Genomic DNA, 26,601 nt, shown 5'->3' on the forward strand with positions numbered 1-26,601 from the left:
GTAGTTGATAAGTGGTTGTGCCTTTGGACAAATGAATACACAAACGAGGAGTTCTTATACAGCAGGATGCCAAACTCAGACCTGCTGCGGGAACAACGTCTGAATCTTTGGCCCTTTATCAAAGTCAGAGTGCAACACACACACACACACACACACAGATTTGTTCATCTTTTTATTAAACAATCAGACAAAGCTGCTAAAAACATTGTGGGTGCAGCTTTTGGTCCACTCGAGTTCTTTGCACCAACACGACTCTCTCACTGCTGCTCGCCCTTTCTGCAGTTTTGGGTGGAGTAACAGTTGGGTTCTTCCTCGCAGCTCCAGCCTCTGTCAGAGCTTCAGCTCCTCTCACTGCTGCTCAGAGGACGTCTCAGAGCGCCTCCTGCTGCATCCTCAGCTCACTTTCAGCCACTTCCTGCCACCCGTCCCCGTGAGCAGTCATGTCGGTGCCTTGCTCAGAGGCAGAGGTATTGGGGATCGAACCCGCGACGTGTCACAGCAGTTTAGGCTTGTCCTCCCGTTGCAGCAGCAGGCTGGCATACAGGCGCAGGAAGGCGTAACAAACTCCCATGGCGCAGTACACTGAAGTCACCAGCAGGGGGAGGAAGGGCAGCCTCTGCTGCCACGGCGACAGCGGGAAGACAACCTCACAGGCGATCGCCACGGCAACCAACCCCAGCAGGTAGATAACCTCCAGAGGATGGAGCAGAAACCCCTGAGCACTGAGGGCAGAGTAATCCGATTACTTCTAAAATACTAAAAGTAAAGTACTTTAAGGTATCCAAGTAGTAACTACACTGATACTGTAGTAGTGTTTGTGTTTACCTGTGGAGCTTTCTGAGAGCAGTGAAGGAGAAGATGCTGAACATCAGCATGAGCGCCACCTTAAAGGGCAGCTCTGAAAAACACACCATCATCATCATCATCATCTAAACGCAGTAATGTTGAGTCTGTTGCACGCTGGAGCCCCTGGCGAGCGGCGCTCTCGCGCGTTTCTGCTAGCCGAACAAACGTAATGATTAAACTACTTCCTGTTTACCTGCGGGCGTGAAGAGCAGCGGGAACAGGGAGTAGTGACCTGTGGTGGTCAGGATCAGGAAGATCCCAGCATCCTCTCTGTTCTCCACCGCCAGGATGCTGCGGGAAGAGAAACAAGGCGAAATCGTTCAAACCGCACCGTCAGCTGATGACATCATCATGTGACAGGACGGGTCGGCGCTCACCTGAGGGGAAGGATGGCGATGAGGATGGCCTTCTCGTGGACATGCCAGCCAAACATGAAGGAGCCCAGAGCGCAGAGCAGCAGGCAGCGTAGGAAGCCCCGAGCACCGCGAGGGCGGAGCCAGATGGATGCCGCCGCCGGCTTCAGAGAAGAGGAGGAGATCGGGCGTTAAAGCGTGACCACACCCACACGTGAACACAATCGGGTTCAGCTCAGGGTCTCAGCGTCCAGCTCGACTCACCAGGATGGACAGCAGCGTGCAGACGAGCGTGACAGCGGGCGTCACGGAGGGAAGGACCGAGTGCTCAAACTCCTGAACCAACCCGCCTGTCATGGACGCCAGGGGAAGCTCCGCCTCCTCGAGCAGCTTCAGGCGAACACCTGGAGGAAAAAAAAAACAAAAAAAAAAACAGAGCGCTCAGACCTCCATCCGCCTCCTCCACATCATGACGCGTGGTTTTAATGTCCTGTAAACAGAGGGGGCGGAGCCTCACCGAGCACCGCCAGGGTTTTGTCCAGCACGTTGTACAGCGCCCAGATGTTCGGCGCCCAGTAGGCGTGACAGAGACCGCGCTTAAAGGGGAAGAGCCTGGAGAGCACCTGAGGGAGCTGCCCCTGAAAGGCAAACGAGCATCGTCAGGTCACGGCGCCGTCGAGCGACCTTCAGTAAAAAACAAAACAAACAAAAAAAAACAAACACTGCAGTGACCTCTCACCATGGCGATGAAAGGGCCAAAGGACAGAGCGCAGACAGAGGTCACGATGGCGCCCAGAGCCAGCAGGCGCAGCAGGCTGAAACTCGACCACCTGATGGAGCCGTCTGCAAAATAAACACGTGGTCAGTAGTCCGGCACAGACGCAGTACCCACTCACACCAGCAGGAGGAGCCATGGGCTGGACCTCACCTTTGTTGTCCTGAGTGAAGCAGTAACTCCTCAGCAGGTAGACGCCGTACGCTGGGGCCACGTACAGGTAGATGTGCTTCAGGTTGAGCAGGAAGGCGAACAGCAGCGCCCCCTGCAGGTGCTGAGACTGAATCACACAGGCGATGCGTCACAATCACTTTTTTCTACTCTTGGAACTGTATGATGTCACAGAGAGAGGACAGATTCTCCACCCACTTGGGGGAGGAGCTAAAACTGCTCATTTCAGACAGAGAATGAGGCTTATTCTGAGCTGTGAATCACGCTAAGCTGCTTGGGAGAGTCTCAGGATGAAGGCAGCTGAGTGTGAGCACAGCTTGTACCTGCAGGTGTTTGGCCACCGACAGCAGCAGGAACCCGAACAGGAAGCCGTTATACTGGAAGTGAATATCTGAGGTGGGAGTGAAGGAAAAACCAGCACTCGACCAAAACATTAGGAACACAACATCCACGACACAAGCATAGAGACGATGGAGCTTTTTATCACAGGCTGAAACTGCTCAGGCTGACGGATTGCTCCGTGTAAATGTTGTCACTTTGTCACCTTAAATAGATTTGGTGTAACTAGAAAGCGAAAATTTCTGAAGAAATTTTAAGTGTGCCTATGCTGCCGCTAATCAGTATAGTTTGCCATTCAAACGGCTACAGAGAGCAAAACTCACCGGAGCAGCCATTCTCCACCATGAACTATGGTAAAACCAAACACCGCTCGCGCCTCACAGATGACAGCTTACGGTTTTGTGTAAAGATGAGGTGACTTCGTACAGCCCCAATTTGTAGACGCTGTGCGCAGAGGTTCATAAGCAGACCCGACAATGTTTGCATGAACACACTTTGAAGCATTACGTTATGGACCACTTTTCACACATAGTTGCTGTACCCACACAGCCGGCTGTAGCTTTTCATCTCATAGCCCGACACATACACAAAAAAAAAAAAAAAAAAAAAAAAAAAAAAAAGCAGAGAGAGCACAGACTTTACACCTGAGAGGCGTGATTGCAGATGCCGCTGAGGTGGGTCCACCTCCCCTGCAGCGGCACTGCAGACCACGCCCTGCCACACACATCAAACACGTAAAATAAATATTTATGCACTTTTCATTCACTTTTTGTTTTTTGTTATTTTTACACAGTGTTCTGAATGATTAACAATGGTCTACAGCCAATCTTGTGTATTATTATACAAACTTTGGTTGTAAGATTCAGATAACTATTTAATAAAAGCTAAATATTTTATATGAGAGTAAGAAAGAAAAGTATATCTTTGTCTCATACTCTCATCAGACAATACATGAACCTCTCAATAAACAAAATATATGCTCGGCTTAAATGACAAACCGCTATTTTACACAGTGGAACACTTATTTTTAAACAAAACCAATGCAGTTCGCCACTGACAGTGCTTACCTTTGCACATCACAGTAAACACTGAACCAAGATGGCGCCCACGCGAACGAGAAATCTGAACTACGGTGTCCTGCAGAGGACAAATGGTCAAAATTGCTAAAATTTACAACATATATGCAGCTCAACAGCGACACCTTGTGACTTATTCCAGTCACTACCTTACATATACATAACGTCTTACCTGACATTCAGTTCACCGGACACTCATACTGAATCACCAGCCCATATAAATGAAAAATAAGTCCAGCAGCCAACCAAGAGTCATCACGAAAGACTAGGGGTGACACGACAGCGTGAGCGGGCCTGGGTGTCAGCCAGCCCGACCTGGGTGGCAGCCAAGCCGCGCTAGCCAGCTAGCCGGCTAGCTGCCATGCGGCGGTGAAACGTGAGCGTGAGCCGGCCTGGGTATCAGTCAGCCCGGCCTAGGTGTCAGCCAAGCCGCCCTAGCCAGCTAGCTGCCATGCGGCGCTAGCAGTAACATCGTGAGAGATATGGGACTTCTTGATAAAATATGGGACTTCTTGATAAAACGAGCAGATATTTGAAGTTTACACCCCTACATTCTCGCCTGAAAATAGGGGAGGCTGTCATAAAGTTCAACATCAGTAACTTAGCGCGCACAGCTGTATAGAAACTCCGTCGTGCTAGCTAGCACGCAGTACAGTTATTGTAACTGTCAGCACAACGAAAATAAACTACACCTAAACTCGGTTTATATCTGACCCAAATAGAGTGCAGTTAATAACGTCTTACCTGAAATTCAGTTCGCCTTTTGGCATAGGCACACTTAATTAGTGGGATTACAGCCTTGCTTCACTGTAAAGAGTTCATGACAAACACCTAATTGTTCTTTAAATGTCAGATTAGTGGATGTTGAGCAGGACGCGTTCAGCTCCGTTTCCCTCTGACCGCATTAAAAACTTTTCCAGGGTGGCGTTCACGCCGCCGCCGCGCGGAGGCCGGCAGTTTAATGCACAGGCAGAGCTGCAGGATACGATCGACGAGGAGGAGGCCGAAGTTCCACAGCAGCAGCACGGCCAGGACGAAGGACGGCTGGCTCAAAATGTCCCGAGATCCCTTTGGCTCCCGAACGCACCTGCAGCACCTGGAGGAGGAGGACAGAGCCAATCAGGACCAGAGATGGGCAGTAACGCGTTACTTGTAACGCGTTACTGTAATCTGATTACTTTTTTCAAGTAACGAGTAAAGTAAGGGATTACTATTGCAAAATCGGTAATTAGATTACCGTTACTTTCCCGTAGGAACGCTGCGTTACTGCGTTACTAAAACCGTGATTTTTTTTGCGAGAATGTCTCATGACAGTGACGTAAGCAAGTGCGACGTTGGTGACAGCAGCTGTGTGCAGATCAACAATGGATAATATATCGAGTGCGGGAGAGAGTATGAGCGTGCAGCGTTTAAAGTGTGGAAGTACTGACCTTACTTTGAGTTCGATTCCATAAAAAGTGACAAAAACATTAGCGTCCATCGTGCGTGGGAAGAAAACTTCTTTTTACAGCGAAAAAAACCCCTAAACTTCCGAGCAAGCACCGAGTAGCTACGACGTGATGGGAAATTCACAGAGACACTCGCGCGGATTCTTCAACTGACCGCAGCACACCTGCACCAGGGTAACCCTCCGCCTACCCTGCTCCTGCTTTACAGGTGAAAATAGAGCAAAAGGACCGCTGAGTCTTTGACTTTATTTATTTTCTGCTGTGTTTTACTTGCATCTGTTTGAAAGAGTGAGTGAAAACACAAAAAATATTTTATTTTATGTGCTGGAATGTGTAGAAAATAGGTTTAAATGTTAAACTAATTTATTCAAGTCAGAGAATGTTGCATATAATTAAATGTTTTGCTTGATGCATAAAGTTAAAAGATTAAAACTGATAAAACAAGTTAAAAAAAGAGACTTTTCCATTTGATTACATTTTGTATGATGGATTATGTAGAAAAAGTAGAATTGGGCTGAAAGATCTATCACTTTATCACCTCTTCAGGTTGTAAATCGTGTTTTTAAAAAGTAACTAAGTAACTAAGTAACTAAGTAATTAATTACTTTTGAAAATAAGTAATCAGTAAAGTAACGGGATTACTTTTTTGGGGGAGTAATCAGTAATTAGTTACTGATTACTTTTTTCAAGTAACTTGACCAACACTGATCAGGACGCAGGAAACAGCTGTGTCAGAAGCTCCAGCTGTTTCCCGGGGACACACTCACTCTCTGGCGGCGTAGATGAAAACCACGTCGGTGACGATCACCGACAGCCTCTGGAACAGCACCGTGGCCGGGCTGGCGTAGTTCAGGTTCTCCACCTGCAGCATGTTTGCGTCAAAGCTGCGCGCCACCTGAGACAGCCCGAACTCGAACCAGGCGAACAGCGGCGGGTAGTCCAGGGTCCACTCGGACGTGTTCTGCAGGAGAGAAAGCGCCTCGTGAAACATCAGCGAGCTTTCCCACCGCCTCCCACAGGTGCTTTTATTTTACAGGTGAGTGTGGGCTCCTCCTCCCTCACCTCATAGTACCACCTGGACACGGGCAGGCTGTGCGTGATGGCCAACCAGTTCCTGTGCACCTCAAAGTCCGTCGACCGGCTGAAGACACACACACACACACCAGTTTAACAGACCAAGCTGGACAGATAGAGGCTTCAGCTTTAAACACGTTTGACCTCCACCTGAGGAGCACCACCTGCACCAACAGTGACCATACACATGTTCATCTCAAGGACAGCAGGTGTGCGCTCTGTCAGTAACACCTCAACTGTCAGAGGATCAATCTGAGCTAATGTACTCAAACACTCTCATTTCTTAACTTCACATGGACACAAAGGTCACATGTCTCAGGGTTAAAGGTCACCGGCTCACCTCTCAGTACACTGTGGACCCCTTTATTAGGTGTTTTACAGAGCACAGAGGTGTTAGCTGGGCTGGATTCATGCCGAATGTGTCAGTGTTTTAAACTGACTCCGCTTATTTAAAAAGATCCGATTCATCCGCTGTTCTCACAGAAAGACACGCGCGATGGTTTTAATCGGGAGATTTCCCGCAGGGATCCGGTCCTCACAGACGCGGCACTGCGCTTCATGAGACGTTCGCGGGCTCTGAGCCTCCTGACACTCATTAAAGCTCAGTAGACCCGGCAGAGTGACTTATGACGCCCGTTGCATCCCGGGTGTACCTGTACGGTCAATCACCTGTGTGAAACGTCATCAAGCAGCGCCAAAACGAAGCTCTAAAGAAAAACGGCGTATCCCTGAAGCCCAGCCTGCAGCTGATGACGGCTCGGGTTCAAGTTCAAACAAACTCGGATTTCACACGAAGTCACACTAAACGATCTCATCCGCGCACAGCTTCCCGCACGCACCCGCGCAGACCCCTCACTGTTATCGCGTACAGGAAATGACGTTAACGTGGCTAATAACCGCGGTGACACTGAGGAAGACTTGGGACTCACTACGCGCTGATGAAGAAGCACTTCAGCAGAGAAACTCCCACAGCTAACGCCGAGAACCAGCTGCAGCTGTCCGCCGCCATGACAGTCGGCCTGCTGACGTCTGCTTCAAACTTTATTGACAAAGCCGAGGAGGACAGTTCCTCAGTGAACTTTAATTATTTGTTGTTGTTTTTATTTTTTTTTAACAGAGTTTGAACAGAGTCCTCAGTCCTGTTTCGGTTTTGTTTAGATATTTATGTAAAAAAAAAAGTTCGCTTTTATAATGATGCTTTAAATATCGACAGGTAAAGTCGGAATTCTGAGCTTCGTCTGTGCTAGACTTAAACGTCACACACTGAAGTTTCCTCCCGCGTTTAAAACCTTTCAGTTCATTAAAAGAAAAACTTAAGTTTCAGAGAAGAAAATGAAAACTATTTAAACTTCTCTTTATTTCTGTTTTTAAATAGTTTTGTAATTTCTGATTTTACTTCTCTTTTCTTAAATGTTCTTAGACTTTTTGTCCCTTAGTTCCTCTTTCTGCACCACATCTGATCATCCACCTCCATCTCCTCTATCCCAGCATCCTCCTCTGTCACACCAACCCTCTGCATGTCCTCCTTCACTACATCCATGAACCTCCCCTGAGCTCCTCCTCTCCTCCTCCTGCCTCCACCCTGTCTCCTTTGTAGATGTCCAAACCACGTCAGCCTCTGTCTTTGAGCAGTCCCTCTGATGGACTCGTCCTGCTCATGGCAAATTAATATCTGAACACTTCCAGCAAATACACTGATCTGTCATATTTCATCATCTTTAACTGTTTTTGCATAAAGTTTGTTGCATGTAAACATCTGAGTGCTTCAGTTCAAACTGAAGAAGCACCGACGGCGCTGACACCCTCACCAGTCTGCACCAGCCGGGGGCGCTGTCTCCTCAACTGTCACGGTGTTTTCTGTGACCCACAGTCCCTGAATGCAGCATGGGTAGGGCCTGCTCCTTCCTTGGTGTGACAGTTTCCGGTTTGTGAGCGCTGTGTGTATTTGTGCGTAAACGCTCAAAGTTTGTAAGTAAACGTCACAAAAACTCTGAAATCACAGCAGCTTCCGGGATGAACGTGCTCATGAGGAGGTGTTTCCGGCAGCGGGTGGTCACGTGGAGAGGTGAGGCTGAAGCAGAGGACCCCAAAAATCTGACAGACTCACCAAATCACCGCAGACACGCTGGTTTCCGGTCACTGTGACGTTTCTGTGTTTACTAGTTCATACTTCGGTCATAAATCTGGACCCAGTCAGTAATGAAGGACAGCCAATCAGAGTCCAGCTCCAGAAGCGTTTACACTGTGATCTAGCTCACCTGGTTAAATTGTATCAAAGTTTAATGTCTGCATTGTTAGGGGCGTGGCCTGTGTGTGTGTGTTTTAAAGGTCTCCATGTGGGGGCCCCGCTGACGACCTTCGATGTGAGGAAGGTTGAGCTGACGCCGCTGGAGCAGCGCAAACTGACGTTCGATTCCCACGCCATGGTCACAGAGCTGCAGAGCAGCGGTGAGGTCACTGTCAGGCGTGTCGGCGTGTAGTACCGGCTGTAGCACGGAGTGCTCATCGAATATTTTTGTGCAGGTTTCGAGAAGAACCAGGCGGAGTTGATCGTCTCAGCTCTGGTCACTCTCGCCACGGCCAACATGGATGTCGTTTACAAAGACATGGTGACCAAATCCCATCAGGTGGGAACCAGAGACGAGCTCCACCCTCGAGCTGTTTCCACAGAGTTACAGACTTTTCTTTCTTTAGGAGATCGCCCTGCAGCAGATCATGGCTCACCTGGACTCCGTCAGGAAGGACATGGTGATCCTGGAGAAGAGTGAGTTCGCTAACCTGCGATCGGAGAACACGGTACGTCGGCTTTACTTCTCATTTTCTCCAATCGTCCATTATTCCTGCCTAACATCTGGACACCTCCTCGAGTCTGTCACAGTTAGTGTGTTACACGGATTTGTTAAATATGTGGAAGTTTTTGTAGGAAGTTCATCAGCTGATGGTGGAGCTCACATTTCGACCTGTCAGTGCACCTTAATGGACGTAATGAAGCTTCTGGTTCCTGGGACCATAACTCCGGGTTAGGACTAAAGAAGAAGAAGAGTTGGTGCAGGCGTCCCACAGGGCTCTGTTCTCGGTCCTCTTCTGCGTCACAATCAGCCACAATGTGTCTGATGATGTTACACGTGCTGGACTCTCGTCCTAGTCTTTAGATTAACAAAGAGACAAAAGCATCTGCAGGTTGTTCTGGATCGTCTCTGCAGCGTCCCGACTTTCTAAAAATCTTTTTGTTCCTGCAGAAAATGAAGCGAGAGCTGGAGCAGCTCCAGAACCGGCTGAAGGTGAGAGTGATGATCCCATGTGGGCTTGACCAGGCTGAAACATCCAGACCCTGGGTGAGGTCCCTGCTGTAACACGACGTGTCTGCTGATGTGTTTTATCTCCAGGAGGAGAGCAAGAAAATGATGGCAGAAACCAAACTGGACATCAACCTGGAGAGGAGCAGGGTCTCCGACATGGTGAGGCTCGCGAGGAATTTACCACAGGAACAGCGGAGCTTTAGCAAAACGCATCGGGCGGTTCGTCCGGCCGCTCGCCACTCGCCTCGGCTGCTTAAAGGTTCCGTTTGGGTAAATTTAAAGGAAGGTGGGCACGTGACGCGTCTCTGAAGCTGCTTTCATGTTTTTGTCTCAGTTCACTGAGCAGGAGAAGAAGCTGATGGAGGCCACGTCAGACTTTCATCACAAGGTGAAAACAACAGCTGCAGTACTGATGTTGTAAAGTACCCGTTGGTTTGTAGCTCTGCAGGGCCATTGGTTGTTTTAACTGATGACATCACATCACGTGTGTCTCGTGCTCAGAGATCCGAGCTGGAAAACGACAACATGGAGATCAACAGGAAGCTGGACCTGCAGGTGGCCTCGCTGAAGACGCTGCTGGAGTCCCTGAAACTGCAGACGATCCGCTACCTGGCAGGTGAGACGGCAGCCGTGCTTCTGTGCGTCTGCGATGGCGTGAAGACGAACACTTTAGTCTGACGCTGCCTGTCAGCACAACATTTTACATCTGTCCTCAGAGAAACACCAGTTTTCTTATCTGTGTGGACAGCAGGGGGCGCTGTAGTACACAGAGTGCAGCTGTATGTACATGTGTAAGTGTGTTGCTACCCTGTGAGCTTTTACACATTGTGTCACTTTACAACCACAAACTTTAATTTCTGTGACAAAGCAGCACAAAGCAGCACATAACTGAAGTGGTGTGAAAACGATGCACGCTTCACGCAGTGTGCGTTTGTATCCAGCCCGTGTCGTACTTTGAGCCACGTTTCCTTTGCGGTTCGTCTCCACCAGCTCTGCGCAGCTGCAGGCTACATTTCTGCCTGTTCTTTGTTTTAAAGCAGCTCGACTTCAGCCAGACCGGACGCAGAGCGTCTGTGAACAGCGGTTTCTAAGTGTCGCCACAGACGCTCGGTCGGCTTCAGGTCTGGACTTTGACCGTCCTAACACGAGTACTCTGATCCAGGTCCCTCTGGAGCTCTTGCTGTATGTTGAGGCTTCCCAGTCTCAAGTCCTCGAGCTTTGGTCTCGTCTGAGCAGAGCACCATCTCCCAAGTTTGCTGTGTCCCTGCACGACTCCTGGCAAACTGCAGACGAGACTTTTTATGTCTTTCTGTCAACAAGGGCTTCTTCTTGCCACTCTTCCATATCTCCACATAGATCTGTGCTGTCCATGACTTCCAGTTGTCCTGTGGACAGACTCTCTCTCTGAGCTGTGGGTTTCTGCAGCTCCTCCAGAGTGACCGTGGGCCTCGTGGAAGCTTCTCTGACCAGTGCTCGCCGTGCTCGCTCTGTGTCTTGGTAGGTTTGCAGTTGTAGGAAACTTTTTCCATTTTTGGATGATGGATTGAACAGAGAGATGTTCAAAGCTCAGGATATTTTATATAAGCTAACTCGTCTTCATCCCTGAGCTGTGTGGTGCCTTCACTGATGCTCTCTAACAAACCTGTGAGGCCTTCACAGAGCAGGTGTGTTTATAATGAGACTAAATCACACACAGGTGGACTCTGTGCTCTAAAGCAGCGGGCCCCAACCCCCGGGCCTCGGACCGGTACCGGTCCGTGAGTCGTTTGGTACCGGGCCGCGAGAGTTGAGGCTCAGGTGTGAAATGTTTGGTTTTCAGCGTTATTTTGTTATCGTTTACTCGGTTTTCCTGTGTTTTACTGGTTTTATTTCGTTGTATTTATCCGCGACACCTTAAAGGCCGGTCCGTGAAAATATTGTCGGGCATAAACCGGTCCGTGGCGCAAAAAAGGTCGGAGACCGCTGCTCTAATAAGCGACTTCTACGGGGGGCTGATTGCACTGAGTACAGGGGCTGGATACAAACACACTTCACATTTTTATTTGGACATCATGTATCGTCTTCGTACCACTTCACAGGTATCTGCTACTTTCTGACTAAATGTGTCAAAGTTCACGGCGTATAAATACTTTCTCAACACGCTGTACAGCCTGTGTGATTCAGTGTCTACATATAAAAACGTTACAGTGAAATCAGAGGACGTAGCATCCTGTGTTTAGCCGTATCTGATGATGCAGCGTGAGGTAACGAGTCACAGATCGTACGGTGATGTCAGCAGGCGACGCGTCCTGATGGGACTGAAGGCTGAACACGATCTAAAACCATCACAGTTTGGTCCATGAACGGATCCCTGTGGAGCTCCTGCACTGACGGCTCAGGAACCTGAAACCTGCCGCCTTAAGGTGGAATAAAAATGGTCCTAAAATCGCGCCCTGTGGCACGCCACGTTAGCACGCCACGTTAGCACGCCATGTTAGCATGCCACGTTAGCACGCCATGTTAGCACGTCATGTTAGCACTCATGAAGCTGGACTGTTACCCATCAGCCACCACAGGTGGATGAGCCGCAGCGCTCCGACCACACGTAGAACCTGATTTCTATCGTGCTAAAACCTGATGATGAACTTGCTTCTTTCAAACTTCAGACACCAAACTCATCTTTAGAAACGTCGGCTCTGAATTTATATCAAAGTTCCAGCAACACGAGAATCTAATTTTGCTGTTTTTAATTTGGAGGTTTGAATGAAGACCTGACTTTCACTGTTTCAGTAACGCTGATCGAACGCTCTGCTCCTCCTCAGCCACCCTCTTCTCCTGCCTCGCCATCGCTCTGGGACTCTACCGCCTCTGGAAGTGAACAAGTGACTCGTCTTCATCCACCACACAAAGTAGTTCCAGAAGAATAAAACTCTGATATTTCATCTGAGCCCAACAGAGTGAAAATACTCAGAATCAGCAACATGTACTCAGAGTATCCAAAGTAGAAGTACTCAGTATATACGGCATACTTTCTTTATATTTCAGAAGGAGCAGCACAGAGTAAAAGTACTCTAAAAGTACCCGAGTTACCAGCTGATTGTACTGTTGCTGAGGTAGAACTTTAAATGAATGGACTCAAACACTAGTTTAAATGTTTTTTATAACCTGTCTTAAACACTTTTGTTAATAAAGTTTAAATTTTGAGTTCAGAAACATAAACTCTGACATTTCTGGAGCCGCAGAAACAAAACCGTCAGCGTGAGTTTGTGTTGTCCTGCTCTGAGGTCTGACAGTGAATAAAGCCTGGAAGAAAAATGTCTGTGTTATTAACAGAGATGAAAACACTGTGTGGCTCTGAAACGAGACAGTAAGTCACTACGCAAAGTTTAAACAGGTCAAAATGCTTTTTTTCACTTCATGTGACTTTTCCTCCTTTTAAGAAGCCCTGAACTCAACGCTTCTGTTTTTCTGTGGAAGAGGGACAGAGATTAATAACAGATTAATAACAGATTAATAACAGATTAATAACAGATATGATTCAATGCTGAGAGGTCTGTTAACACAGGCTGTGTCCCAATTCAGAGACTGCACGCTTGAAGTACGCACACTACGCGTACTACGTACGGTTCGTACTATAAGTACGAGAAGTGCGGAAGTGAGAGGCTTGTGAAATGGGACGCTTCGTCGCGCTGTTCAGGTTGCCTAGCAACCATGATACTAACCGCGAGACACCTTTCATACAGCTTTGTGTGACAGAAATGAAGGAGAAAAATGTTTTGTTGGTCATTTTTGTCATGACATCACTGTGATTAGTTGAGTATCTGAGGCTGAGACCACGGGACTGTGAACATGATTGTTGGGCTTCATTTCTGTGCTGAACACTCATTTCAGATCAGCTAGTAAACAACAATTAGTTAATGTTGTTCATGAGACTAAAGTCATCTCACTGTGGTGATGTAAATATAATATGGCCAATATTATAGTATTGTCAGATTATTATGAGATACATACATATATATATATATATATGTATGTATATATATATATATATATACACACACACACACACACACACATATATCACTGACTTTCAGCTTGTTGTGTTTGTGGATATATGACTGACTTTAATTATTAAACATTCGCACATAAATAAGTGACGTCATATTCAGTACTTTAGTTCACTCTTCGGCCGCTCCATCTTATTAGGGAAATTCCACACACATAAATGTAAATTTCAAAACTCAACCCCATCATTTAATTTGTTTTTGATTGAAATTGAATATTACTTAAACTCTCTTAAATTAACTTCCAATAAAAAAGGTTTATCATTGATTGAAATTCATTCAGAAATGTTTAACGAATGAGCTGTCACAACTTTCAAATACAAAGTTGTTATGAAGTCTGTCACATTCCCCCTTTTTTTCTTTTCTATCCTTTATTTATTTATCCTTCTTATTTCATTGTGCTGTATATTGTTACTCTTATTTGCCTTGTATGTCTACTGTACAAACTGAACTGGAATGACTGACTGTTCGCTTTATAAGTTCAATAAAGTTTGGAGAAAAAAAAACGGCGCATTTGGAGTACACTTTGAATTGGGACAGCCGTCGTCGCGTTGAAACTGCTAACTTGATTGTGGCTCTTGCAAACTTCTGTTTATTTATGTTCCCCTTAATTTATTTTATTTTTTGTACTCACTTTTGTCTCACTGTCTTTGTCACTCTTTCTGTTCCTCATTGTACTACCACAATGTTATCTTTTATATGATCCCTGTTTTACTTGACTGTATGTCTATAATGTGATAAATAAAGTTTAAAAAAAAAAAACAGCCGTCGTCGCGTGGCGGTGACGTAACCGCACTTAAAATGCGTACTTCAAGCGTGCAGTCTCTTAATTGGGACACAGCCACATAGTGAGTGAGAAAGGTGACTGGAAAGGAAAAACTCAATGCATCATGGGAATCCCCCGGCAGCCTACGTCTATTGCAGCATAACTAAGGGAGGATTCAGGGTCACCTGGTCCAGCCCTAACTATATGCTTTAGCAAAAAGGAAAGTTTGAAGCCTAATCTTAAAAGTAGAGATAGTGTCTGTCTCCTGAATCCAAACTGGAAGCTGGTTCCACAGAAGAGGGGCCTGAAAACTGAAGGCTCTGCCTCCCATTCTACTTTTAAATACTCTAGGAACAACAAGTAGGCCTGCAGAGCGAGAGCGAAGTGCTCTAATAGGGTGATATGGTACTACAAGGTCATTAAGATAAGATGGGGCCTGATTATTTAAGACCTTGTATGTGAGGAGCAGGATTTTGAATTCTGGATTTAACAGGAAGCCAAAACAGGAGAAATCTGCTCTCTCTTTCTAGTCCCTGTCAGGACTCTTGCTGCAGCATTTTGGATCAGCTGAAGGCTTTTCAGGGAGTTTTTAGGACTTCCTGATAATAATGAATTACAGTCGTCCAGCCTGGAAGTAATAAATGCATGAACTAGTTTTTCAGCATCACTCTGAGACAGGATATTTCTAATTTTAGAGATGTTGCGCAAATGGAAGAAAGCAGTCTTACATATTTGTTTAATATGTGCGTTGAAGGACATGTCCTGGTCAAACATGACTCCAAGGTTCCTCACAGTGTTACTGGAGGCCGAGGTAATGACATCCAGAGTAAGAATCTGCTTAGATACCATATTTCTAAGCTTTTCAGGGCCGAGTACAATAACCTCAGTTTGATCTGAATTAAGAAGCAGAAAGTTAGCGGCCATCCAGGTCTTTATGTCTTTAAGACATTCCTGCAGTTTAACTCATTGGTGTGTGTTATCTGGCTTCATGGACAGATAGAGCTGGTGTCATCTGCATAGCAGTGTAAATGTATGCTATGTCTTCTAATGATGCTGCCTAAGGGAAGCATGTATAATGTAAACAGAATTGGTCCTAGCACTGAACCCTGTGGAACTCCATAATTAACCTCAGTGTGTGAAGAGGACTCTCCATTTACATGCACAAACTGCCACAGTTCACAAAAACTGTGCCTCAGGAGGTCAGTGTCCCTGCCGGCCGTGTTTCACCTCATTACAGTTTGAGTTCATGTTTGTTGAACATCTGAGTGTGGACCTGTGTCTTACCTGTGCAGCACACCTGTCTGTCTAACAGGAGGTGGGCAGGGCTGAACCCTCATGCTGTTTCAGAAACTTTTTTTAGAGGATGAAAATATTTCAAATATTTCTCAACTCTGGACTGACCAGAAGTCCGGTGTTGCCTCCACCCAACACACACGCGCGCAACAAATACACACTCAGAGTAAACTTCCTTAAACTTGCTCCACTTCCTCTCGCTCGCCTCTCGGACTTCCTCCTCTACTTAAGCTCCGCCCGCCCGCCTCGCGCTGAGATAGAGATCCGCTGTCCCTCTCGCACGCACACACTCACACACACCGACACAGGGAGCGGGACTGAGCGGAGCTGCGCGCCCGGACAGGAGCACTGATGACCGGTGAGTCCCTGAGCTTTACCCGCTCCGAGCTCCGGATCAGCTGAGAGTGCGTGTGAGTGTGTGTTTGTGTGTGTGCGTGTGTGTGTTTCCTCCTTCTGTCAAAACTTTAGCGGGTTATTGATTCCAGCTTTAATTCCCGTCAGCTGATCGATTTTTCTCCTGCAGCGGATCGATAACCCGTGTGTGTGTGTGTGTGTGTGTGTGTGTGTGTGTGTGTGTGTGTGTGTGTGTGTTTGCGTGTGTGTGTGTGCGCGCGCGCGCGCTGATGTTTGGAGGAAACTGGAGATGGAGTGCGACCACTCCCTGTGTGTGTGTGCGTGTGCGTGTCACTTCTTGTTTTGAACTTGGTGTAGCGTTAAAGATTCTCAGAAACAATAACGATCAGTGCTGATCGATACCTGAACAGCTGGTTCTGCTAAACTCTTGTTTATGTTGAAATGACTGAACTCAAAGTTTGTCCCTGTGAGAGTGTCACAGCAGTGTACACGCACTATACCTGAGTAACGACTGACTTACTGCAGCACACTCGCAGTGTGCCTGCTGCTGACATGCCCACGATCACAGTGTGAAGCATCATCTTATTCAGATTATTATGGATTATCAGGGGAACAGTACCTGTACTAATGTTACCTGCACAGGCTAGTTTTGTCTGTGAGGAGCAGATCAGAGTTTAGGATGTTTATTGAACTGAACACATCAGTGATCTGCTGACACAACAAGCCAAGAAAACATCTTTACGCACTGAGCCCGGCAACACAGACTGTACACAAAAGATGGACATAGGCCTCTGACGTCATGCATCAGGGTTTTGTTTTTTTTTAAATTTCGCATTCTGAGTTTTTAGTTATTTTTGTAGCAGGAAGTGACCATATTTGGACAAAAGGGTAGCATGCTAAGTTATCAGCTAATGCTAGCTCACTTGGTTATCAGACTGCAGAGGAGTGACACTCACACACACACACACACACACACACACATCCAAGCCTGGTGGTGAAGGCGAGACTTTCACATGTGAGTCAAACGTCTGTAGTTTGGTCTGAGCTGGCGTGCTGGGCGGCGCTCATCTTGCTTTTTGCGGTTTTAGCTTGAATCTTCTCACAGTCTTGGATGAGTGACGTGTTGTTTGGTGCTCGGTTGTCCCAAACCGGGTCTGCTGCCTCCGGTGCTTTAAGTCTGCTGATAGTTTTGGTTGTTTTAGCCCCGATTTGGTTTAATCCCAGTCATCATTAACCTGTAGATGTCTGACCGTCCATCTCAGAGACTAATTTCCACGTCTGAGGTTCATGAGTTATTCCTGGAAGTATCTGCAGAGAAACACTAATGTAACACAGCCCTAATGTAGAGTTCAGGCTATAATTCTTCAGTTTGAATTTTCATGACATCGAAGCTGCAGCAGGAACTCGGGTGTTGTCACCTAAACTACAAAAGTGTGAGACGGTAAAGTCACTGCGAGAAAGTCACAAAAATCTGTGTCAATGCTGGAAAAACACGACTAATCTTGTCCACGACGACGTCACGCAGAGCATCGGCAGCTGCACTCAGATGTGAAACAGAAACATCACAGTCAGCTAGCCGAGGCACCCCGGGACTGAGACAGGAAGTCAGAGGGCGGCGGTGTCAGTGCGGCGAAGCTCGTGACCCGGGCCCACCTCTGACCCACCTCTCTGCTGTTTGGTCATTGATGTGGTTTGATCCTGGGATTGGTGTGATGTTGGTCTGTTTGATGTTCTGGGCTCGTGTGGGTTAATCCCTGTGCTGCTGGTGCGTTCAGGTGTTTCGTGGACACGTGTTTTCACCTGGTCTGGACATGTTACAGCCGCCGTAGTCCCGCTCGGCGCTGCCTGTTGTTGTGTGTTTGGGGCAGCGATGTTGATGCTTGCTGGGATATTTCTGGGTGGTGCAGGTTCGGTTGAGGTCCAGGATTCGGTGCAGTTTGTTATTTCTGAGCCTGGGGTGCAAATAAGACTGAAAGCGGACAGTTTGGACACGCCGGCTTCGGGGAACACTTTTCCTTCATACCAGCTGCTGCTGGATGAAGAGAATGGCGGGCAAACCCTTCCCGTTTCGGTTTCATCACAGACGGTTCCTCTTTGGCAGTCGGAGCGTCTGTCAGGGCGAGGACGAACTGTGCACCGCCCCCTTCTCCCCCGATGGAGGGGCGCTCACGGTGAGACTCGATGGCCTGTAACGTTTCTCTGGTATTCTGCGTTTGTGCTGTCAGTGTGGTTTGGTTCAGTATCCCGGGGAGTTCGACTGCTCTCTGGAGTTTCTGTCCCCAGTTTGGTGAAATTTTCTCCACTGCTGTAAATGTGTGTTTGCAGCCCAACAGCCTCTGCTGGTGGAAGTTTGTTCTTCAGCCTTTTAGTCGCAGTGCTGTAAAAATATAAGAGTAATAAAGAGTAAATAAGCTGAGAGATGAGTGCGAACAGAATAATCATCACCGACTGCTGCAGCTGTAACAACAGCAGTGTGTGTGTGGGAGGCTACAGCGACGCCCCCCAGGATCCAGAGGCAGACAGAGATGGATCATCCACGGCCCCCCCAAGATTAACGAGGACTTGAGTCCACACGCCTCTGCGACGACTCCAGCAGCAGGAGGAGGAAGGAGGAGCGCGCACTGCTAAGGGGTCACATCAGTGCAAACCCAGATCCGGATCTCAGGGCTCCAGGTGCCCAAGAACCGCCCACTACCCAGCAGAGCCCCACCCCCCGACACAGGTCGAAGCCACCCCAGGCCACACCGGAAAATCCAGCCACGCACCCGAGAACCACCAAGTACCCACAGCCCAGTTATCAGATGATGATGGTCTATAAAGAACATAAAGATAAAACAATTTAAGGCTGCAGCTGAGAGATGAGTCCTGCAGAGACGTTCGTCTGCTGACTGATGGCACGCAGCAGGAAAACCAGCACTTTAGTTTCTCTGGATGTTTCTGTGGCTGCTGTGTTTTTACGGTGAGGGCGGCGTGGAGCGGAGACACTGTGGTAGCAGCTGTTTGACCTGCACGCCAGCGTTCGCTTGCTTCATAACGGCAAGGACACATTTTTGTACTCTGCCCCGTTTGCTTCAAGTTCCCCTTTTTTGTCCTGGATGTGTCACAATCTGCTGCTGCTGCTGTGAGAGGTCCTGTGCAGCAGGTGTGTTTGCCACAGGGGGTTTCTCATTTTTGAAAGTCAGAAAAAGCCCACAGAGCCGCGAGGACTTCTGTAAAAGTGGCAGCTCCAGTTTTAGAGACGTTCCCGGCTGTGGGAAGGCTCAGTTCCTCTGCGGCTCAGGAAGCTCGCTCTGAACCAGCAGAAGAAAATAAAAATACAAGAAAAGAAGACAGCTGACGAGACGAAACCAAAGCTCTTTGTTACTTCCTGAAACACAGACACCCGAAGCCAGAACACTCATAAAAGAGACGGCGGCCGCTGGTCACCGTCACCACAGAGAAATGTTTCCCATTAGAGCCGGACGCCAGAGCCCAGCTGTTACTCTGAGGCTGGCAGCGAACAGCACCACAGTTTTCCATAACGTGAAGTCTCACACTCAAACAAATGTAAAGAAGTCGAGTGGACATGGAGCCGCTGCGTGTTTCAGAGCTCTGTGTCAGTGCCCGATACACGAGCTGAGCTCAGCACGCAGCGAGCCTCTGCCTGACACCAGCCTGCAGTTTGCACTTCCTGTTCCCTCGTCTGGAAGCCCTTTTTCTGATCCGAGGTCTCTCGTCAAGAACGTCAGACGCTTCCACAGCAGGGGACAGGCTAGCAGGTGGAGACGTGAGACTACAGGAGGTGGGCAGAGCTTTAGAGGTGATGACAGTGAAGTCATGTGACTGTTTGCAGCCCTGCAGTGTTTGTTTACAAAAATCATAAAGGTGCATCCTCTTTATCTAGCTGAACATGTAGCTATGACTTCTGTCAACAGGAAACAGGATTTATGGACACATGTAAATAGAGTTTATGCACCGCTAACGAGCATGAAAGTGAATCTGAGCTGTGAGCAGCTCTGTGAGGATCTCCAGGCTTCCTGAGAATCACTCAAAGCTCTTCTTTGGATGTTTCTGCCTGTGTTCTGTTCTCTGTCAGGATCAGTCAGAGAGACTTTATTTACTGTAAGGGGCAATTAAGATAGATGCCCTGCCCACCGTACATACATAACACAAACATCACATTGGGGAGACCGGTCAGGCTAGGTAGCACTGGCCGGTCGACCAATGAGCAGCGACCCGGAACCGAAACAATGGAAAATGCACAAAACGAGGAAAGACGAGGAAAACAAAGACTGAACTCCAACAGGGAGATCGGTTTGAGAACAGAAAAAAACACAGCTGATGATAACCAGATGTTTCCAGATGTTCCTGCTGGTGGATCAGACTTTGTAATTCAGTTTATCAAAGATCTCGGCAACACTGACGACCTGCAGCTGGACCCACGACAGCCACGCTTCACTGGGACGTCCTCACTGGGACGTCTCTGATGAGGCTTCAGTGAGCAGTAGACCATCAGCCTGAAGGTCTCTCAGCTCCTGTGTCACTCGGAATCAGTTTGTTGGTGCAAAAATCCTGTTTGTATGTCAAACTGTGTTTGTGTGACAGGCTGCTGGTAACAAAATTAAGTTGTGTGTGTGGACACAACGCTGGTCGTGCTTTATTGGGTCACAGCTCAGAGTTGCGGGTGAACTCTGTGGTCAGGTGCGAGGACCGGACTGGAGTGAAAAAGCAGCCGATGTCCAAAGAAAGAAACCGTTGCTCATGTACATTTCAAACATTGTGCGGCTGCTTGGAAGGAAAAGGTAAAAAACAAATGGGGGGGAGGCTCAAGACTTTTGATAACGCTGGGTGTGGCTTCTGTGGGTCTCCACTTACTGAGCGTGCACCATGTCCTGCTCCAACCTTTGTTACCCAAAGCTGAGACGGTGACGTCCAGAATGTCTCCACAGGTGCAGTCCACCAACGGGTGACATCACAGAGGCTCCTCCCTTTCCCCCGATTGGCTGCGGGCAGAAGCGTGAGGCTGTTCGCCGCCAGCTCAGCATCTCGTGTCTCTAACGGGTTTCTTACTGATTAACTGTCTCCAAAAATAAAAGAGCAGATTCACACTTTAATCACACAGTTCCAGGAAGGCAGCGTTTACACGGCCGGCTGCAGGTCACCGCGCTCTGTTCTGCTTCCTCTTTTTGTCCTCGCAGTGTGACTCTGTTCCCCTCGCGTCTGCTTTCAGGCCGAGCCGCTTGGCGTTAGGACGAGCAGAGCTAAAGCTGCTGTGTTTTCACCTAGTGGACATTAGAGGAAGTGCAGCGTGATGCAGTTTTCTGTCTGTGAAAGCACGATGATGATAGCGATGGTGTTGCCGTACGTGAGCTTGACGTGTTGAAATGAGCGCCACACCTCTGCGCTCACGCAGCCTGCAGTGGAGTTCCTGCTATATTTCAACATGAAACCACAGCGGCGTGTTCCTGCTGAGGGCTTCCTTTTTTCTGAAGCTGCGAGCGTTACAACAGGACGCCGTTACAACACTCCAACAGCCGGGCGTGCTCCACCGGCGTCCTCAGCAGTAGAAGTGTGTCACTGCGTCATTTCTCTCAGACGTCAGACATGAACTGTCTGATAAACACATTGGCGAGCTGCGGCGGTCCCGTGACACCCCCATCCCCACCCTGACCACCCTAACACAGTCCCGCAGCTTCCTGTTGAAATAACGGTGAAAACTGACTCTCCTACAGCAGCTTTGCATGACTCACTGCTTTAAATAATCCTTCTTTGTCTTTAAAACAAGCTGCTTTGCTCTTTAGGCCCCGCCTTCCTCTCTGCCGGTTGGGTGACTTCTGGAGGCCAGCTGATGAGCGACGCAGGCGTGCACAGACGTCTGGGCTCATGGCGTTTGAGTACATACGGTCTGTGCCAATATATTAGGTACACCTTTTCTTCAGAGCTGCTTCGATTCTTCGCAGCTCAGATTCAAGGCGGGGCCGGAAACATTCCTCAGAGGTTCTGGTCCATGTTGACATGACATCATCATGACATCATCAAACAGCTGCTGCAGATGTCTGAATGTCGCAGCAGAAATTCAGAGAAGAGGTTTGCTCAACAACCAATCACAGGTCGTCTTGGCCGTGTCTCTGTGTCTGAATGAGTCGAGTTGCTGCCATGCGATTGGCTGATTGAATAACATTGTTAATGACCAGCTGAACAGTACCTCGCCATCAGCGCTCAGTTTTCCTTCAGATGTGTACATGTTCTTGTGGCGCTACAGGGGTCAAAGGTCACAGCTCTGCGCTTGTGTCGATGCGAGCGAGAGAAGAATAAGCAGGAAAAGCGTGAGATCAGAGGTTAAGGCTTCCAGCAGCAGTGAGCTCAGCCGACCTCCACCCATACGGAGCGAGGGGAGGGTGGGGTTGGCGTCCCCAGAGTCTGGGCTGAGCCTCGCTCTCCGCCCACACATCTGGAGAGCGTCTGCAGACCGCCTGTGGTCAGCGCTGTCGGTCCTCGAGTGTGCGAAGTCAGACTACGAAACTGAAACTTTCACTGATAGAAAAACCACAGAGAGGCTGAAACGCCTCAAACGACTGCGAGCAGCTGTGTTTTCATCCAGATTAGACGCACAGCTGGAGACGGCGTGCTTCACTCCTCTGCTGGTGTACAACTGTTATTACTGAATGACAGTAGCCACAAAACACGACCTAAAAGCTGCAGAAACAGATGACGGCACACAGGCCAAACACGCCTCAGACCGGCAGCCCGTCTCATTATTGCTAGAATCACGTTTAAGATGATAATAAAACAATGAAATGTTACGTTTCGGTTTTTTGCTGCTCGTCATGGACACGCTGAGGTCATCATGCACTGCTTTCCTTTTCTTCTTCGTTGGTGGTGCTGCTGTTTTTCCTCATAGACCGTTTTTGGAGTTTGTGTCCAGAAATCAGAAGTTCAGACTCGATCAGGAGGATGAGACTGTGGAGTGAATGTGGGTCTGGACTGTGGGGAGGAAGAACTCCCTGTTAACAGGAAGGGATTCCGGCACAGTGAGGATCAGGCAGGGGGCGTGTGGTTGGCAGTCCTGGGTGATCTCTGATCTGATGCTCTAAAACCATCGAAGGCCTCAGCCACACAGACCTGGACACTCGTTCTACTGAGCAGTCGCTGCTTTTAAACCGGTCTGCAGGCATGTGTGTGAGGGGGGTCAAATATATGGGCCGGGGCCTAAAAGAGGCCCGCCAAAGGGTCCAGTGCACGTTACACAGTTACACACTGTGACTCGCCCACGGTGTGTAACTGTGTGTTCTCCTTCTTTCTAGCGTTTTCATGTCTTCCTTTATTCCATCCATCCACCGTTTCGTTGGCCTGCCACGGGGTCGCTGACCTCCGGGCTCAAGCCTCATTGCTGTTTTTTCCACTGAGCTGTCGTCGGAGCGTAATACGTGTCCGCACCACCGTAGCCGTGCCTCGCACATTTTTTTCCGTGATTGGTGCGATGCCGAGCCGCTTTCTGACGTCTTCATTCATGACTTGGTCCCAACGCGTGAGGCCTAGACACCACCTGAGCATTCGCATTTCCATCGTGTGCAGGGCCTGTTTGTGCGTGGCGGTGGCTGGCCAACACTCCGATCCATACAGGGCAACTGGGCGGACCACAGTCTCGTAAATCTTGAGATGGTCTGGCATTCCACGGTCGCTTAGCCCACCCGTCACTTGACGCCACTTCGTCCATGTGGCATTGACCCTTGCTCGCACGTCCTGAAGGATATCCCGTCGCCACTGATCATCAATCACAAGTACTTGAATTGATCAGCCTTCTTCAGGTCTTCCCCGTCGATGTTAATGGTGCCATCACTTTGGGGGCCAGCTTCCACGTACTCGGTCTTCTTGCTGTTGAGTCTCAAACCATGATCAGCCAGGCGCGTCTTCCATTGCTGCGTGTGCTGTTGCAGCTCACTTCTAGATGGATCCGCTAGGAATACGTCGTCACACTGTGTTCAGCGTGTGAGATTTTGTTTTTATGGGTTAATAGAGGCTAGTTTTACTGATCAGACGTGTGTGTGTGTGTGTGTGTGTGTGTGTGTGTGTGTGTGTGTGTGTGTGTGTGTGTGCAGGATAACATCTCTGCTTTGTTTGGAGACCGTTTCCTTCTGCAGCCATCATTTCCATAAACACAAATACTGACCGGGACAAACCGCCCTCCTCTCTCTCTGCAGGCAGATGATGGGACGTCACGTGTTCCTGAACAAACTGTGTTAACCGAAGGAAAACCGAGGAGTCTCTGACCGCGGAGCAGCACCAACTAGCCAATCAGAATCTCTGAAGGTAAAAAAAACAGATCATAGGTGTGCTGGTGTGGATCTGCAGTGTGCACACATCAACATGAGCCTAATAGAAGACAAAAAGGAAAGAGTAAAGATACGATCTCACCACAGAAAGATAAACAATAACCTGAAGGAGGAAAGAATGATGCAAGACAGAATAACCAAGGTGACCAAAGGTTTCCCACAGGGGACAACAACCTCTGAGTGGGCAGAAAAGACCGCAAAGAAAAACAACCACAAAGAGACAAAACATGAAAGAATAAAGACACCAGGTCACTGTGAACGAGCCAATCACAACCTAAAGAAGGTGAAAAGAGTCTGTTTATTCTTCGTGTGTGAGAAAAGATGAGGTAACCTCAGCCAGCGGAGCTGCAGGTTGTTTCCTATCAGGTCAGCTGTTTTTTCTGTGGTCTGATGATAGCACAAACTCACATTTGTGTCCTCTGCAGGTCACCGAGGGGCCAGAGGTCAGAGGTCATCATGCAGACTATAAAGTGTGTGGTTGTGGGTGACGGTGCTGTGGGGAAGACGTGTCTCCTTATATCCTACACCACCGGAGCGTTTCCCAAAGAGTACATCCCCACTGTGTTCGACAACTACAGCAGCCAGGTGAGTGCTCGCCCTCTCCCTCACCTACAAAGGTCACCTGACCTCTACAGCAGCCCAATCACAGCTTTGATCTGATGATTAAAGAGTTCCTGAGTGTTTCTGATCACTGGCACGGGTGACACCTCTGTGGAGTCACCATGTAGCCGAGTTAGGCAACCAATCCGTGAAAGTTAGAACAAAGCGAGTCCAAACACGGGCCTCGAACTCGCGTCTACCCACACACGACATCATCGAAGGCCATGATAATGATCAGCTCGCAGGCCGGCGAGGCCGTCTGCAGCAGCTGCGTGTGTCTGATGACAGCCGTTAACCAGCTGATTAACAGCTGATAACGGACTGCAGTAAAAATCTATCTATAGTAATACTGTGTGAGTATTACAGTACCGTGCAGTACCACAGATACACACTCACATGGCCTCCACCTTCGAGGTGGAGCGGGTCGTCTCCTCTCCTGCTCCAACAGCTCATGTTAAACATGTTTCTGAAGCTCAGGCCGCTGGTTCTGTGGGATGTGGTCACCTGGCAGCCAATCAGAAGACAGGGACCATAAAGGGGTAGGAGCAGAACAATGTCCTTGCACCATTACATGATCACATGATCACGATCACAGCTGTGAGCTTCAAGTTTGTCTGTGTGATGTGAGCTTCACTGAGTCTGAAGCAGGTGACTGTACCGGTGAAGACTCCGCCCCTCGCTCTGCCCCTCGCATCCTTCGAGTCCTTCACACTGAAACCTTTCAGATAAAAACGACTTCACGTTCATGTTTTTCTCCCTGCTGGTAAAATAAAACGTGTCACCTGGGAAACAAAAACTCCTGAATCTGAAATAAAACCGTTACCAAGAAACCAATAAAGTCCATCCAGCTGTCGTCCACCAGGTGGGTCCGACACACCTGTGTGCTGGTCAAAGGTCAGCTGTGTGAGAACGCAGAATTGACCTGTGCAACAAAAAAGCTGCTGTTGAGTCGGTGTCCAGCAGCTCTTAGTGCATACAGGAAGTTACAGCAATGCTCACTTCCTGTTAGATCAGATCCCGTCTCTGTGGAGCGTTATCAGAGCCGTAAATCAGTTTCTAAACATCAGGACGTCACACATGAGCCAGGAAGAGCCAGGTCCCTGTGCCTCATGCAAATTATATGCAAATAAAGGGGCAGTTTAGCATTGGCCACGCCCCCCCCCCCCCCCCCCACACACACACACACAAACACGCACGTATCAAAACTAAGATCTGAGAGACAAAGTTACAAACAACACGACTGTGAAACTTTCTGTCATGAAACCAAACATAACTTTGGTTTCATGTGTGTGTGTGCGTGTGTGTGTGTGTGTGTGCGTGCATGTGTGTGTCTGCTCAGGTGACGGTGGACGGCAGGATCATCAGCTTGAACCTGTGGGACACGGCAGGGCAGGAGGAGTACGACCGGCTCAGGACGCTCTCCTACCCCCAGACCAACGTCTTCGTCATCTGCTTCTCCATCTCAAGCCCCGCCTCCTACGAGAATGTCAAACACAAGTGGCACCCAGAGGTCAGGGGTCAACTCGTCAGCATCTTTACAGACTTCTGTTGGTAGACAGGGACGGACTGATATTTGTCATTCATGCACATCGAAGCCTCAATTTTAGCATTTCTCCGCCGCCATGTTGTTCGAGAGGGTCGAGTGCTAATTTATCTGCTAATGCTAGCTAGCTTGGTTGCATCACACAAACGCCTGCTTATCAGTAACATCCAATCAAAATCCTAGAATTTCATCAGAACTGGAGCTCAGCCCTCTCGTGCGGCTTAACCGCACAGTGGCCACGTTATTGGTCAGATCCTTTTAACTCAAAGTACCCAACAGGAACATGATTTTAGAGAGCACCTTCAAAAT

At 48.5% G+C, this 26,601-nt stretch overlaps 3 protein-coding genes across 6 annotated transcripts in view; 2 read left to right on the plus strand and 1 right to left on the minus strand.

Moving 5' to 3' along the window:
• Window positions 1-159: 159 nt before the first annotated feature.
• alg8 (ALG8 alpha-1,3-glucosyltransferase) lies at window positions 160-7,143 on the minus strand. 2 transcript variants are annotated; one of them, XM_014410758.3, is made up of 13 exons: window positions 7,012-7,143; window positions 6,071-6,149; window positions 5,776-5,969; window positions 4,547-4,656; window positions 2,469-2,536; window positions 2,128-2,254; window positions 1,939-2,042; window positions 1,717-1,837; window positions 1,464-1,603; window positions 1,224-1,363; window positions 1,040-1,137; window positions 826-898; window positions 160-722 (listed from the first exon to the last, which is right to left on the minus strand). In XM_014410758.3, exons 1-13 carry the CDS (start codon window positions 7,089-7,091, stop codon window positions 494-496), a joined length of 1,563 nt encoding a protein of 520 aa, XP_014266244.1. In that variant the 5' UTR covers window positions 7,092-7,143; the 3' UTR covers window positions 160-493. The 2 variants fall into 2 exon arrangements, with proteins under 2 accessions (XP_014266244.1, XP_076745604.1); XM_076889489.1 differs by lacking the exon at window positions 7,012-7,143 and adding an exon at window positions 6,423-6,672.
• Window positions 5,914-12,675, plus strand: ccdc90b (coiled-coil domain containing 90B). 3 transcript variants are annotated; one of them, XM_076889491.1, is made up of 9 exons: window positions 5,914-6,044; window positions 8,411-8,530; window positions 8,606-8,709; window positions 8,777-8,878; window positions 9,322-9,363; window positions 9,469-9,540; window positions 9,716-9,769; window positions 9,883-9,997; window positions 12,183-12,675. In XM_076889491.1, exons 2-9 carry the CDS (start codon window positions 8,506-8,508, stop codon window positions 12,236-12,238), a joined length of 570 nt encoding a protein of 189 aa, XP_076745606.1. In that variant the 5' UTR covers window positions 5,914-6,044; window positions 8,411-8,505; the 3' UTR covers window positions 12,239-12,675. The 3 variants fall into 3 exon arrangements, with proteins under 3 accessions (XP_076745606.1, XP_076745605.1, XP_004556957.1); XM_004556900.6 differs by lacking the exon at window positions 5,914-6,044 and adding an exon at window positions 7,456-8,147; XM_076889490.1 differs by lacking the exons at window positions 5,914-6,044; window positions 12,183-12,675 and adding an exon at window positions 7,242-8,147 and having other exon boundaries at window positions 9,469-9,640; window positions 9,883-9,978.
• Window positions 12,676-15,713: 3,038 nt separating this feature from the next.
• Window positions 15,714-26,601, plus strand: part of rhogb (ras homolog family member Gb) — an 11,965-nt gene continuing 1,077 nt past the window's right edge. The window contains exons 1-4 of the mRNA XM_004556902.5: window positions 15,714-15,841; window positions 24,018-24,126; window positions 24,575-24,734; window positions 26,089-26,259. Coding sequence (XP_004556959.1) covers window positions 24,606-24,734; window positions 26,089-26,259 — 300 coding nt within the window. The 5' untranslated portion in view covers window positions 15,714-15,841; window positions 24,018-24,126; window positions 24,575-24,605. The remainder of the gene's footprint in view (window positions 15,842-24,017; window positions 24,127-24,574; window positions 24,735-26,088; window positions 26,260-26,601) is intronic.

Source organism: Maylandia zebra, linkage group LG10 (assembly GCF_041146795.1).
Source record: "Maylandia zebra isolate NMK-2024a linkage group LG10, Mzebra_GT3a, whole genome shotgun sequence".
Classification (NCBI taxonomy): domain Eukaryota; kingdom Metazoa; phylum Chordata; class Actinopteri; order Cichliformes; family Cichlidae; genus Maylandia; species Maylandia zebra.

Coding starts and splice junctions, on each gene's coding strand:
- alg8 (XM_014410758.3), bottom strand. CDS start 7,091: ATGGCGGCGGACAGCTGCAGCTGGTTCTCGGCGTTAGCTGTGGGAGTT. Junction 2,537..4,546: donor CGGCCTCCTCCTCGTCGATC/GTATCCTGCAGC, acceptor CTCCCACCTCAG/ATATTCACTTCCAGTATAAC. Junction 723..825: donor GCTCTCAGAAAGCTCCACAG/GTAAACACAAAC, acceptor CTCTGCCCTCAG/TGCTCAGGGGTTTCTGCTCC.
- ccdc90b (XM_004556900.6), top strand. CDS start 8,096: ATGAACGTGCTCATGAGGAGGTGTTTCCGGCAGCGGGTGGTCACGTGG. Junction 9,541..9,715: donor GGAGCAGGGTCTCCGACATG/GTGAGGCTCGCG, acceptor TTTTTGTCTCAG/TTCACTGAGCAGGAGAAGAA. Junction 9,770..9,882: donor CGTCAGACTTTCATCACAAG/GTGAAAACAACA, acceptor TCTCGTGCTCAG/AGATCCGAGCTGGAAAACGA.